This window comes from Halyomorpha halys, unplaced genomic scaffold, assembly GCF_000696795.3.
Source record: "Halyomorpha halys isolate HHAL.00 unplaced genomic scaffold, Hhal_1.1 Scaffold301.1, whole genome shotgun sequence".
NCBI classification, from domain to species: Eukaryota; Metazoa; Arthropoda; class Insecta; order Hemiptera; family Pentatomidae; genus Halyomorpha; species Halyomorpha halys.
Window position 1 is genome coordinate 576,716 of NW_027112712.1, and position 16,068 is coordinate 592,783.

A 16,068-nucleotide genomic window follows, 5' to 3' on the forward strand; every position below is an offset into this window, starting at 1 on the left:
TTTTTGCTTAGTTTGTTTTTAAATAAAAATATTAAATATTACTTAGTTAGAACTTTTGTATTAGACTTGCTGAATCACATTTTTGTTATTGCGGTATATAGCCCAGACACCATAACCTAGGTCATATTTAAGCAAATTTAGACCCGTCCTCCACTGAAAAGGATCCGTTGGGGGTTTAGTAATCTATTTTTGAGCGAACTGAGTCATTTTCTGTGGCCCTATCGAAGCAGTAATAAATAATATAATAATAATAGGGTAGATTATAACCTGCAACAACAGAAATGTAGTTCAGATGGTCAACTACGTAATACCCTCTTAATTCTTACTCTCTTGGAGTTTAGAATCGATCCTACCTCTATGGAAGGATACTTCTATTTTTGTGATCTCTAGCATGTTGAGTATCCCCCTCCACCTTTCTTCAAAACACCGGCAGTCTTCTGTGGTAGGTGTGTGGTGTTGGTGTTGTAATTTCAGTTGGGTTGCATAAATAAATTCATTCCGTTAAATATTTTTTAAACCACACATCACTACAATCATGGATCCAGAAGCATTTTTGGACCTTGCTAATCAAGTCACGAAGCTTAAAATGTTCCCCTACTTTGACATAGCACATAGTGTACTATGTGCTCTTCATGTCAGGGAAGATTTAGGAGCTGGTAATTATTGAAAAACTATTATTTTTAATAAATTTAATTTAAAGCCAAATAAATTTAAAATCATTAAAAAAATTGAAGTTATTAAAATCTTTTATTGTTGTTACTTTTAATATTACCAAATTCCAATCAATAATTGGCAATATTCAATAATAGCTACAGAATCTGTGAGTTTTAGAGTGCTGTTGATACCTTGTGGTGTTCTAAATTATTCAGACCTGTATTTGGGGTTGGGTGATGTATTTTTAAACTGACTGGGGCCCTCCTGGCAACGCTCCCTCATTTGTTTTTTGTTTTGTTTAATAGATAATCAGTAATATAATCCATCATTGTTGTTCTACATAGCATAATTTTGATAATGTTCATAATATATATGATTCTTTTTTTGTTTCCTTGTATATGTGTTTTTCTCCTCCCCCCCCCATTTTTATTTGGAATATATTCTACAAATTTACTTTGCTCAGTATCCGTTTAATCTGGTGGACTAAACCAAATAATATTTTTCAAACAGCCATATATCCTTTACAAGTTATGAAATATAAATAAATACTGATTTGATTTTGGCTGTTGTTATTTCACATTTTGTTTTTAATTTTTACCAGATATTATTTAAAAATGAATAAACATTTATTATGATGAATGCTTTGGGTTTTAATTTTACTAGTTTTTATATTATTTTATGTTACAAGGTTTTATATTATTCAATTATTGTTAATATCTTTTTAGCTTTGGTTCATATCTTATGGACCTAATTTCCAAGTTTAATGGGTTCATGTCTATATACTTAAAATATCTGAAAATTTAGGTATGACAATTTCATTATTTGTTATTGATTTAAAAATACAGCAGTTAATGAATTTTTATTTTTATTTATCATCTTTTCGTCTTGTATAGTTTTATTTTATAAATAAAATAAATTCACTTTTTTTGTATTTTATTTGATTTTTAATATCACTCACTTAAATTTAGCACTTAAAATCATTTATAATCATCTGTTATGTAAAATTTTTAGTAAAAGTATTTATTCTTCTTATCTTTTAGTACGGTATCATTTGTATATGGTTCTAAATTTTACATTGCAATTTAAAATTAAAATGTCTGTGTTTTCTTTAGTAAAATATAAAAACTAAATAAAGCTGTATGCAAATTTAAATTTATAAAAAATTTCTTAACAGAAATGAAAATATCACTGAAAACTTTATCTATACCTATGATTATTTATTTTACTTGAAAATCCTTATCAATTCATGTTAGTTTTATTTGTCTCTTTTTTTTTTCTGAATTTTAAGTTTTTCTTTGTTGTTTATATATATACATACATACACTCACACACACACGCATGTTAAAATAACAATATCTTTGTCTATTATGGCTAATTATTAAATTTTGGAAGAAAACCTCATCCTATGTTGTCATCCTTGTTGATAATTTTAATGAGACGTTACTACTAAGCTCCAATAACCTCTCCAGTCTATGCTGTAGACCTTGACAGGGCCTCTACTCTTAATATTCCCGATTGCCTGTTGAACTCCTTATCTCACCTTATTGACCACAGTCCTGTTCCATAAACCTTGATCAAACAGTTGGTAGCTATAAATACATTTCTTGTCTCTATCAAAAGTAAATAATTTAGCTTGAGATTCAAACTAGGAGAAAATTTTAGAATCTGAAACAATGTTTAGTGAATGAAGTAAGAGAAAAAAATCAAGTATTGAGAGGGTGAATTACTGAAGTTCTAATGACATATCATATCATGCATTAAAGTCTTCTAAAAATTTCCTAATACAGATAAATCAAAAATAAAATAAATTTTAAAAGTAAGATGGTCAAAGTGTTGGCTCACGTTAAATAGTTTTATTATTTGAGTTTTTTCTTTGATTGTATCCAGACCATCTTCTTTTTATTATTGCACACAGTCAATCAACTATCTTCCAATAAAATAAATTTATTTGAGTTGTAATCTTTATACCATTAAAAAAAAAAATCATCAGCAGGGTGAATTACCTGCCATACCAAGCAAAACAGATGCATATAAATAGCAACATGTGATAGACAATAATCTTGTAAATTTGGCAACACTGGTCTCCAAATCCTTGGGAAGCAAGAACTTTTTCATATCAAGCACTCCAACATTCCTGCCATTGTATAGAAGTTCTCTGAGTTTTATTGAATTTCTTTTCTACATTATAATTGTCATAGAGTATTATCGTGGTTAATTCACGAGCAATCATTTATGATAACAGTTTTTTGGACAGTAGTTATTTAACCTGCAATTTAATAGGAAAAAAGTACCTTACCATGACATATAACATATTTCTCCTATTGCAGATATACAATTTTAATATTATTGTATGTTTGATGATATAATAATTTCGACTGTTCTCTTTATTTAATGTAGGTGCTCAAGCTTTCTCCCGTAAGCATCCCATGTCTTGTTGGCTATCAACTATGCTTGTTGTTTTTGCTGGAGGAATGCTAAGTAATGGTCTTCTTGGTGAACCAATTTTGGCTCCTTTAAAAAATACACAACAACTTTTAGTTGCAACAGCAGTTTGGTAAATTAAATTACTCAATTTCTTACTGTTGTGTACCAATTTTTTGTTATCTTGTTTAAGATTTAAAATAAATCAGCTGTGAACTTTTCACCAAAAATGTATGTTTAAGACATGATTTTTTTTAAACTGAACTGAAAATTGTTTTTGACTAATTTTAAATTATAAACAGTATTAAAAAAACTTTTGTTATCAAGAAGGTGGACTGAGAAGCAGTCAAGGTCATGGCTGCTAAAAGTAGAGACTGTTCATTGAATGTTGTTGCTTAGGGCTAACATTGCAATTCTTCTCCAGCGCTATAAAAAACAAGATTCTATGAAGATAAAAATATTGAAGGAGTATACAGAATGATATTATTAAAGGTAAAGAGGAAAAATATAAAGAACACTGATATAAATAAAATGAAGAGCTGACATCTGGATTGTATGATACTAGTTTGGATTTTAGGTTTTCATTTCTTTTTTATCAGTGTTATTTATATTTTTTCTTTTTACCATGTATTCTTTGTATACTTCTACAATATTTGAATCTTCATTGTATCTTGTTCTTTGCCGCCCAGAAGAAGGTCTGCAGTGTTGGCTAAAACGTGAGTGACAATAAATAGTTTTACAATGTTTTGGTGTTATTCTCAACTGCTACCTAAACCATTTTCTCTACTTGATTATTGATACAATAAGTTTTAAATATATAACATAAAATTTTCATTATTGTTGTTCTTAATTTGTCTCACTTGTTTGACATGATTAAAGTATGTATTGAAGTGAATCATACATACATATATAGTTACAATAAAGGTATACATTTCAATTAATGATACTATTTATTTTTAAAATAGTTGACAATTTTTAAATACTGTTATTTATTTTTATTATTTCTTCTGTTGTTGAAGGTATGTTGTATTCTACACTCCATTTGATATTGGATACAAGATTTCAAAGTTCCTACCTGTAAAGCTAGTCTTTGCTACCATGAAAGAAATTTACAGGCTAGTACTGCTATTATATTTTAATAACATAATTAATAATTATTAGTTGTGGTTAATTTTTTGTTTTTTTCTTTCTTTTTGTTTTCCCCTTTTAACATTTAACTACCATCATTTGAGATGATACATGATATCAGATGTTGAATGGACCTCTCCAGAACAGAATGTTGGTCAAGAATAACCTTCCAGCTTTATTCTAGATGAAAATAAAGGTTAGAACTCAAAGCCTGTAACCATAATTATATTTTTTATTTATTTACTTAATATGATTTATAATGAGTAATGAAAGATCAAATGTATATGAATAAGATTTTTGTGATTAATCTTATTATTGGTATTTTATGGTTAATTTTTGTTTTTTCTTTTAAAGTATAGTTATTATCTAAGAATTTTTGTCTTACATCAATTAGGGTAAACATGGTATTAATTCCATATTCTATTGTCCTTTTTAATTATAAAAAAGTTTCACACTAACTGCATGAGTTTATTTTAATTGTTCATTGTGATTTCACTGAAGTTTCTTGAAATTTGTTCATGTATTTTTTTTAAAAATTAATATATATATAATTTATAAAAGTCAGCTATTTTTCACTTTTTATTTTATTTATTTGTTCATGTACTTATGATGTAGGTTAATGCTATAACAAATAATTATAGACTATTAGTTCAAGATGCTGGTTAAAAAGTATATGCTCATCACTAAAATTCAATCTCTGCTGCATATATGATGATATCTTATCTGAGCAAAGATTGCATATCACTGTAGTGTGTATTATCTGTTCCACTGTCACTACTTATTTCCAATACATTGATCATGCTGATGGAGGGGGAGGATCAAGTTTTCATTCTAAGGGACCACCACGTAATACAAGTCGACCCCAGACCATATTTGAACCACAATGCAGTTACAAGGTTGCTAAGGTGGTATCTCAAATAGTGGCTAATTATATGTCCATATCTTAAAAATTGATGATATGTTTTTAATACTTTATAGAACAATAAAAAACAACGTATCATTCTAGAGAACCAAATATTTTTTTCTTGCTTCAAGAATTCTTCTGAGATGTCTCTAGGATTGATTTTTTGTTTTTTAAATAGTATAAACATTTTTTAGATTTTTTCTTCAGTAGGGGTATTCATGAGATGGTTTTAAATGTAAAATGTTTTACCATGTTAAATGTTATAAGTATAGCATTGTGAGCAGCCCTATTTAAATTCATGTTACATGGTAAATGCTTAGAGCTCCTAGCGGATTTTCTGAGCACCTAGTTTAGTAACCTTTCCTTCCAAAACTTCATGATATTGTTTCCTTCTAAGTTTTTATTACAGTAATTAATTTCCACATGACTAAAATAAGTGAAAAGTAGAAGTGTAAAAGTCTGGCTACTGATTGTTATTTTTAAAAAGTCCAAAACACAAGACAAAAGAAGAAAAACAAAACACAAACTACGAGTAAGTAACCTAACACGACAATAAATAAAACGGTGACAAGCTCTGCTGGTCTGTTGCGTGACGTCATCTCCATTTAACAGACTCTCAACCATGTTATATGTTATATTGTTTTAACATGGTAAAAGAAGGAAATATTTCTCCATTTAACATAACTTGTTTACATCGGAACCTGCTCGTGCTATACTGCAGGTGTCCCGAGTGTATTTTTAGATTATGATAAATGTGTGGAAAAGGGGGGCTGAAAATTGTGAGACTTTCTGATTATGAACACATGGATATATTTCTTTTTAGTTCAAAGGTGTTAATCCCTGGAGGGGCAATTATGATTAATGGGTTAGTCTAAATTATTTATCTATAATAATATAAAAACACAGCATTGGGGTCTCATACATTATATAATATGGATATTATGTGCTTATCTGGTGACGTCTGTGCTATATTAGAAGTCAAACTTATTACTGCTGAGTTCACCACATCCCATCCATCTTGTTTTCTAAATGGCTAAGATACCCATGCCAAGTTGAGATAATTAGTCTTTCTGTTCAGTAAGGGCTCCTGGCCTATATAGGATGCACACATTCCATGTTCTAAATTTAAAAATCTTTGTGGGAATTCCATAATGCTTCTGTATGATAGTCTAGTTCCTGAGGCTTTGTTGTTGTGTATTAGTAACTTGATACTTTTTCTTAAGAGGCTGGCTTTCTGCTATCGTCTGAACCCTCCTCCTATATCAAGGGTTTGGGACTGGCTGTAGTAAGCTAACCTTTTCTTTTTTGTTGTTTAATTTTATTATTGGCAATCAATCCCCATAGGAAGACAATCTCAAACACATAAAATCCTCAGTTATAAAAATATTATACTTATAATGATCTGTTTTAAAATATTAAATAAGTATAAATTAAGAATCATAATGCATGATCTACAAGACACATCCTTCCCAATCTTTTATAATTTTTTCTTGCTCTAGTTGTAATGCTTTATTTAAACAGCTATCTTCCTTTTGAAAATTCTTTTGTCTTCATTGAACCAAACATACAATGAATTTATTCCACTATAAACTATACTCAAATCTCTAACTCCTTAAACTGATTGTTACACCTACGATCCTGAGATTTTATTGATTCAATGGTCCATTAAAAATTGACCTGATCTCTAACAAAAATCAGAGCATTTATGTATTTATTTAATTTCTTTTTTTCATTTTCTGAGTATGTGGACTTACTTTTTTTTTTTATTTAACTTATTTTCCTAGTTCAGTTGTTATTAAGTAATTGATTAATTAATTGTTATAAGTTGTTATTAAATCACTCAGTTCAATCATATTAGTGAATGTTCTACACATTTGCAGTTCAATTATACACAATTTCACAATATGTTGTGATGATATGTCATTTAATAAAGTTGGTATTGCATTTCATTTTAACTGTGACTTTGACTTATTTCGGAATTTATAATTCTTTTAAAAGTATTATGCCTTTTTAATTCCAAATAAGTAATAAAATGAGGCTATTTAGTACAAAATATTAAACAATAGTGAAATTAGTCATATGGAAAACAATGACAGCAGTATTGAGATTTTGAAAATGCGTATTTTTTGTAATACCAAGTTCGAAAACAAAAATATCAAAATTCAATGTGCTGCTGTAAATTGTCCTGCCTTGAGAGCTATATTGAAAGTACTTAATTATCAACAAAGGTTCTGTATAATTTGTGCAGTGCATTATAAAAAAAGGATTTTTTAAATTTAAAATAAACATTGTTTAGAATATCAGAAATATGTGATAATTTAATGTTTTTATTTATACAACTTACGTAGGTATTATGTGTTACATTCCTTTTTGTAAATATTTCTTTATAAAATAAATTTATTTTTTCTTATTTATTTCATTTCATACTATATTCGCATGTTTCCTGATGTAGATTACTAATCCCATATTTGGGTATCTCCCTATCCCAAATTAATAACCTTTTTTAAAAAAGTAAAAATATCACCTTTACCATATAATGTATAATTATGAACTTCAAAATACACAATGACAGATCAAAATACACAGACATATACAATGTTATTTTTTTTCATTTTTTGATGCATTCTCTTACTATTGCATAATATATAACAAACAACCTTTTATGTATCTTATAAAAAAATTAGAGCCTACCAACACAATGTTAAAAAAAAAAAAAGTAACCCTTAATTTTTCAAATCCCTTTTTATTAGATGAGCAACATTTCAGCCCTATTTAAGTTAAATTTTGCACAATTTTATTTATTTGTAAAAAAAATTTGAATTTTGGAACTGATTTCAGAATTATTACCCTTATTATTCATTCTACCAAAAACTTTATTAATCATTTACCTCTCATCATATGCTATATTGAGATGTATTATTACTAATTTTGAAAGTATAAACAGATTCATTGTGTTTATATAAGATTAGGAAACAAGATCCTAAAGTTCTAACCATAGTATATAAATATATAATACCATATCATATATAACATAATTTATGTATCCAATTAAAAATGAATATTTTATATATTGGAATATGTTTTAATTCACTGTATAAATGATCTTACAGTCATTACTATAAGAGTATGTTAAGATTTGTTCAATTTTTGAGCTAATGATAAATTACTTTTAGGTGTAAAAAAGTATATGATGGAGTTACTCATGCAGCTAAACTTTACCCTAATGCCTACATAATTATGATTCTTATTGGAACACTTAAAGGTAAATTATTTCTAATGTTTTTTTTTTTCCTAATTTTTCCTTAATATGATTACTGATATATTTAATTAACTTAGGTTTTTCTAAAAACTTCTTAATGATTTTGAGAAACAAGGTTTGAAACTTGTGGATTTGGAGTTTAGATGCCTCTTTCATGCCAAATCTATTTTATATGGGAAATTGATATCACTATGGAGAATATTTTATTTGATATAACAAAGAAAATTAAGAATTTTAGATTTTAAGAATTGGAAACAAGAGGAATTTGACAGTTAAGTGGGGTCCCAAAGCTCTTCTCGTATGTCCTGATAATAGTCATAAAGATGAGCTTTTTGTAATATTTAGAAGTTTATGGAGTTTATCTTCATTTCACATCACTGAAACAAACATTTGTGAAGTAGGTTTTCAGGAAGCTCATAAAATTTCCTGCTTATTGATTTGATTTTTTACCTCATTGACAGAAAAAAATTTTGGAATTGACTTCATCCTCTAAATGAAGCTTTTTCACTTTGTTTCAGTGCCAGGGCAAAAGTGAATACTTAGGGTAGTTATACCTGCAAACTGTATAATTCACACAATAATTCAGGTTTTATAATGATATGCATGTTCTACACAAACAAATGAATTTGTAGATATCAATCAGTGAAATAAAGTTGAGCAAAACAAATAGTGGACTCATTAACCACTGATATGTCGTTTCTTGACTTCGCTGTTCTTATCTTATGAGGCTATGCCAGCAAAAGTAGCCTAACCCACAAAATCTTGAAAAATGCAATATTGCAATTTTTTTTCTTTGTTAATACACTGCACTGTATTAATTTTTTATGGTTTTCCTAACTTAATTGTTTATTTCAAATATTCTGATTGATAGAAGCACTCGGCCTATGAAACATATTCTGTTTATAGTCAAAATGTAATACAATTTTGGTCTAATCAAGGATGTGGATTAGGCTCCTTTTGCTCCCTAAGCTTCTTATATTTTTATTCATTCTAATTTAAAACAAATTATAAAATGTTGTCAAACTTAATAGTGTTGCATTTATTACTAAAAAGAAAACTATCTCACATGCATAGCTTTAAACAAATGTAGTCCTATGAAAAAATATAAACTCAAGGAAAAAATAAAAAAACTATTTCAATTAGTTTAAGTCATTTATTTTTGAATCTGAGTAACAAAATGTATTATTTAATGTATTCTGTAAATTATTAGTTACAATGCTAATAAAAAATTTAATCATATTGCTAAGATTAGCTACAATTAGGATAAAATAACAAAACAAATATTTGAAAAAGTATAAAAAAGTTTCTGTCTCTTTAATGAGTAAATTTATTTCAATAATGAGCATTTCTGCCATGTTTTTTGATCACCTCCAACAATCTTTTGGGAACTCTTCTTACTAAATTAGTTAAAGTGCTCTCTGGTATCTTTTCCCAAGCTTGTGTGATGTGTCCCAAGCTAGTGCCATCGAGTTCATAAATGTTTTGGACTTCCCGCAAATTTTCAATCGGATTGAGACCTGGACTAAGAGCTGGCCCAGCCAAAACATTGATCCCATGTCATCTTATATGGTATGGTCATCGTATACCCGTATATATGGTCATCGTTGCAGGATACCTGAGGCCCCAAAACGCATCCCCTATCCTACTTAACCCATTGAGTGACAGGGTCACCCTATCCTTTAGATACACCTGGTGAGAAGTGGTATCAAATCTGCTTTTATGTCACCTCACCCGGTCTAACCCTCTCTCCCTGGATATCCTGGGTTATAGAATGAGCCCTTTCCTGGGAGCCTCTTATGAGCATGGCCTGAGTCTTAGCTGTTGCCATACTCAACTTCCTTTTCTCGAACTACTCTCCTACAAGACCTCTTCGCTTCTGTCTTTAGTCTGACTCTGATGTTCTTGGCCACGATGACTGCTAGGTCATCAATGTGGGCCGTGGCAAGGAACTCTTTGTCCTCTAGTTCCCCCTGCAACTCATTGAAGTATCAAGACTACATTAAAGTATCCAGACTAATACCGCCTAACTGGAAACAATTATTTTTCATTTTCTTCCTATACTAAATAGAATGAAAACCAACTAATTAATTACTTTCTATTTAATCACTTGCTATTTGCCATGGTTCTTTATGAAATGTTTCTGTGCAGGTAATGGTGCTGGCTTTACTAAACTTTTTGAAAGACTTATCAGAGGTGTTTGGACACCTACGGCAATGGAATTTATGCAGCCTAGTTTGTAAGTAAAATTGCCATAATTATTTTATAATTCTGCATATTTTTTTTTTAAAATAGTGTGTAATGTTATACTAAAACATACTAATAAACTTAATATTTGATTTATCAATACCAAATAGTGTACAGATAATTACTTGTGCTTGTAACTCTTACTACTAGCAAAATTTTTACTCAATTAAAAATAAATATTAGCAGTTCTAAAATTGGAAAAATGGGGTAACAATTGTAAACACAAATTTATCACTTAGATGAAATTCCTAGTTTTTACTAAGGAAATAAAAATGTAAAATCTAACCATCCGCCTGCACTGCAAAGTAATCAAGAAAATAGATACAAGGACCTAACATCGACAGAAAATGAAATTAGAAAACACTTACAGACAATGTAGTAAGTGAAATACTCAAAGTAGTGAATGGTCTGACAATTACCATAAGACACACATGGGAATTGAAGACAGAAGCATTGAAACTTGTTTCATATTTATCCTCGAATGTGTTCATGCCATACCTGTTAGGGAGCCATTGACAATTAGACTAATTTATCTAAAAAAGCTGCAATTAGTTGACAGTGATTAGGATTCTTAGGGTCGCTTTTACTATCTCTTACAATGCTGCTTGTGTCCTTGCAAGGAGTTGACCAATCCATCTCAAAATATCTGAACTAATTCACTGTAACAAGATATGACTGAACTACAAGAACATTGGACAAAACTATATTAAATATAAACTGTCAAACAAACATGATATACCCCTACATACTTGGTCAATTAACATAGTACATGTTATGCTCCAGACACAAACTCTCAAATCATTAATATTTTTACAGATGGAAGCAAAGACGAATAGAATACTGGATGTTAAGTGAACACACTAAACTTTAAATTACAGGAACAGGGCCATGACAAACTATACTAACTAGAGCCAAACTGCTTCAACAATCAAGCTGAGAAATTAGCAATAAATAATGAAGGCTACCAAATATATTCTAAGGAACACATAAAATCTAAAAACCTCATAAACGATTGACACTGACAACAGAACTTAAGTTCTCTCACAAGCAGAGGCTACAGATGTGGGAACAGCTTTTTACTTTCACGTACCTATGTTTGAAATATAGATAGGGAAAGAAAGTATTGGGATCATGCAAAATTTCAAATTCGAGATTTTGACAGAAATACATGTTTTGAGGTCCCCTAACTCCAAAAAACCTAGTCTCACAAATTTGTTTTGTGTGTGTGACCAACCTAGCTTAAACAAAAACTCATGCAAAACTGAAATTACATATTTAAGTTGGGTATATGCCTGGGATGTAACAGCAACTTTTTTGATAAAATCAATTGACAAGAAGTGCTCTTAATAGAATTGATTTTTCACATTTTTTCGATCTTTTTGAAAATGACCAACGATTTTGATTAAACTTGCTATGTTAATGTAGAATTAATTGGCCTTTAATATCAGCTAGGTCTAATCTTTATTGAAATAGTACAATTAACCTTAAAAACTAATTTAAAAAAAATCTTCCTCTAAAGTATTTTTAAGTTTTTTTATTAACAAATTTGCAGTTATGTGGACTAGGGAATAACTGAGTAGAGTTTATTAAGTCGAATTTACCATCAAAGGAAACTTCATTAGCCATATCCCTATGTTTCATTTTGAAATTTTAACAACTCTTGAAGAAAAGGAGGGTCTTAATCGAGTCTTGAACACTGTGTGTGTGTACACACACTCATATTTTGTCCAATATAAACATTTATTATTGCATATATGTAATTTGGTCATTAATCAATATTCTAATTTTTAGCCCAACTAAAGCTTGCATAGTTGCTTCAACTATTTTTGTGCTTGATCAGAAGACGGATCTCATATCAGCTCCCCACTCACTGGTTTACTTTGGGATTGTCATCTTTTTTGTGTATTTCAAGGTTAGAAACTAAAATTGGTTCTTAAGTATTATATTTAAAATTTTATTTGTTTTTTTAAAGTATTTATTTTAGTTTTTATGACTGTAAATTTCTTGTATATTTTTTATTTTAATTTAGTTATCATCATTACTACTGGGAATCCATGATCCTTTTGTGCCATTTGAAAATCTTTTTTGTGCACTTTTCCTTGGAGGAATTTGGGATTCTCTTGCCAAAGTTTTGGGAAGAGGTAGTGCAAAAGAAGATAAGGCTGATTCTAAGAAGAAAGATTAATCCTATTTTGGTATGTATTGACTGGTAGATGATTTGATATATCCTAAAGATATATGTCATGAACGTATGATAGTTTTCTAGTATAGTTAATAAGGAAGTTACAGTTTTGTTGTTATTACTTGTTTAAGTTATAATAAAAAAACTTGCTTGAAGAAAAAATCTGTTGTAAACTGGGATTTTAGTATTTTGTTTAAGACTACTACTCACCCCGCATGTAGGATGATGTATCTATGCAAGTGCTTAAATTCTCCATTGTGTCAAAATGGATATGGTTATGTGTTATTACATGGGAACAGCTCTTGCTTCCTGTTATAGTTAAATACTACTGAGTTAAAGCTATGTACATACATTCTAACTGTTAGTTTAGTAATTGGCCAGTTGTGAGTATTTAATCTTTTTTCTACATTTAACTGCCACACATTATTGTCTTTCTAGCTGTTTCTAGTATTAATATTATTTTTCAGCTTCTGTGTAGATCCACTTAATCAGAGTAGTAGTGTAGGTAAATATTCCATATTTAGTCCAGCTAATTATTAATGTAATTAGAAAAAGCATTGATGAAAGCGAGAAGTCCTTAAAAACAACAATTATGGAGAAAGATAGAAAATGATTTATTAGTAATAACTTCTGTTTTGGAACAGAGGAAAAAGGATCATTTTAAGTGTATAGCTCTAACTGATTTTGCCTGAGAAGCTAGGAAGTAAGTTTCTTTTAACCAATATTTGAAAACTGTTCAAGTTGATTTAATAAATCCACATTGCGAGTTTGTGTTTGTCTATATTGATGGGTTCCATGAAATGACTTAATAAATCGAGTAAAGTGTTGAGGTTTTTATGGTTTAAAGTATCAAGATAGCACTTAAAAAATTTGATCAGGAATGAGTTGGGAATAGAAATATTTCAAGAAATACTGACAATAGTGTTGAAGGAAAGGTAGGAATAATTAATTTGAGGGAGGTTGCTATATTATATGTATGAATGGAATATGGTCTGAGTGCGGTTAAATAAAACTCAAATAGTAAATGGGTATTTTTATTTGAGCCAACATTTTGCCCCAACATTGCAGGGCTAAAAAAGATACAAACACTTGGCATAGTTACAAAAAGAAAAAAATAGTGGAAAATAACAGGGGTATACAATGAAATCTGTACTTTCATTGTATACCCCTGTAATTTTCCACAAATTTTTTTTTTTTTTTTGTAACTATGTCAAGTGTTAGTATCTTTTTTAGCCCTAACAAAGCCCTGCAACGTGGGACGAAACATTAGCTCAAATGAAAATAGTTCTCCCATTTACTATTTGAGTTTTATTTGACCGCCCCCGGACCATATTCCATTCATTGATACACACGGTCAATCAGCAATCTTCCTATATTATATATAGCATAATGCAGGAAAAATAGGTTTCAGAAATTTTTCCTAAATAAATATTCATACTGTGAAGTGTTCTGTAGTATATTGGTAAATGATTTTTTTTTGGGGTTTATCTACAGGGTACCATCCTATTCTAACCATCGTGGGGCGGGGGGGGGGGAGGGGTCAAGTTTTCATTTCGGCACCACTACAGTCACGAGCCAGTAGAATTTGGTGCTTTAACTCGCTTGGCTACAAGTGGTCCCGCAAATGAATTCATTAGCATCTTGATCAATTTGTTTCATTTATTCATTACAAAAGATTGATTTAAGTTAAGAAGATCCAAACCAGATTTTGAATACTCCAGTTAGACCACCTCTAAGTTAGAGGTAACACCAACAGAGGAATCTCTGAGGGGTAAACTGAGACAAAGATGGGAGGATTCTTATATGTATGATCTTAAGGAATCAGACTTTAATCAAATTTTGTAGAGAGAGCTATGTAGGCAACGATTGTTGGTGTTATTGGTTTTGTGATATCTATATCTGGATTATCAAAGCCTCATTAATATTATTTTTATGCATTAAATATTGATGTAATGGGATATTTTATTTTTCTCATTTCATTAACTGCCTTGTTTCTTTTCCAGATGTATACCTGTATACCTAGGTATTTAGGTACTTTACAATCCTAGTCATTTCATCGAGCGAACGAATCGAAAAGAAGATTTCATGAGAGTATTACATTTAGGGAAGATAAAATATATTTGTATTACTACTCCATAATAATAATAATTCACCAAACAGTTTTTATTATATTTATATATATATATAATTTTATTTATTGTTGGACTTGTCTATCTTAAAAACAATGTCTTATGAAAGCAATATTCACTTTTAAATTGTTTTTGTTTTGTTTTTTAATTTATTATTGTTGAATTTTGTATTTATATTTATTGGTATTTGTTATCTACCTAGGACCCAAATTGTTGATATTAATTTTTTTTTTTTTTGGTTAACCTTATTTTATTTTGGAATGTACTTAGCTGAAATGTGGGTGCAGTTAAGTATTTTTATGCCAAGGTAAAATTTTGGTTAATAAATATTTATTATTTTAATTTTTTAACTTGTTTTTAAAAATTTTTGACTGTTATAAAAAAAAAGTTTATCATTTTACTTTTTAAAATACATTTTTTTTTTTTCATTTGTTGTATAATAACCTAATGTACCTTCCCATCTTAAACCTGTGATGGTGTCTTGTCATTGTTTCTCTGGCTTCTTTTCTTATGCTTCATTTGATTTGTTTTTCTTTAATCTTACCATAAGTTTTTAACATTTGTTTTGAGGAAGTTAAAACTTGTTCATTAGTGTTCATTAGAAGTGTATTGCTCAGGTATGGAAGGACTGGAAGTCGATTGTTGAGAAGGCATTGGTTCTTAGAGAACTTCAGACATTGTACTTCTAATAAAATCATCTTATTGTTTTCTTTTCTGTTTAATTAAATATTGAAACAAATCTTCAGTAAGGGTATAGTTGAAACTTATACTTTTAAATGCCTCATCTATACAAAGCATTTACTTTTTTAAGCACAATAATAATTAAAAACGTTAGGAAGTTGAAACTTTTTTTTTTTTGCTTTTATTGTAGTTTTCAGTAATTATAGTATGGTCATGATGTTTACTTTAGTTTTCAGACTTTGTAAGAGGGAAGATTTTCCTCTAGAAATTTAAGGCTCTAGGCTTCTAACTTTTGGGCCCACATTATTTTTATATTGTAGCAGGAACTTTATTTACATTATTTCTCACCTGTATTAAAAACTCTTGTATCAGTAGACCCCATGCACCCCATCCATTCCCCAGCATCCCTTTCTTTTCATTGTTTCTCCGAATAGGTCATCAACAGACTAGTAACTTAGTTGGAAAA

General features: G+C 29.4%; 1 protein-coding gene across 1 annotated transcript; it reads left to right on the forward strand.

Annotated features, from left to right (window-relative positions):
* The first annotated feature begins 424 nt into the window (after positions 1 to 424).
* LOC106680970 (trimeric intracellular cation channel type 1B.1) lies at positions 425 to 15,346 on the forward strand. The gene is made up of 8 exons (XM_014421030.3): positions 425 to 656; positions 3,052 to 3,208; positions 4,095 to 4,190; positions 8,281 to 8,369; positions 10,515 to 10,602; positions 12,402 to 12,522; positions 12,640 to 12,805; positions 14,796 to 15,346. The coding sequence occupies exons 1-7, from the start codon at positions 536 to 538 to the stop codon at positions 12,793 to 12,795; spliced, it is 828 nt and encodes a 275-aa protein (XP_014276516.1). The 5' UTR covers positions 425 to 535; the 3' UTR covers positions 12,796 to 12,805; positions 14,796 to 15,346.
* Positions 15,347 to 16,068: the final 722 nt, after the last annotated feature.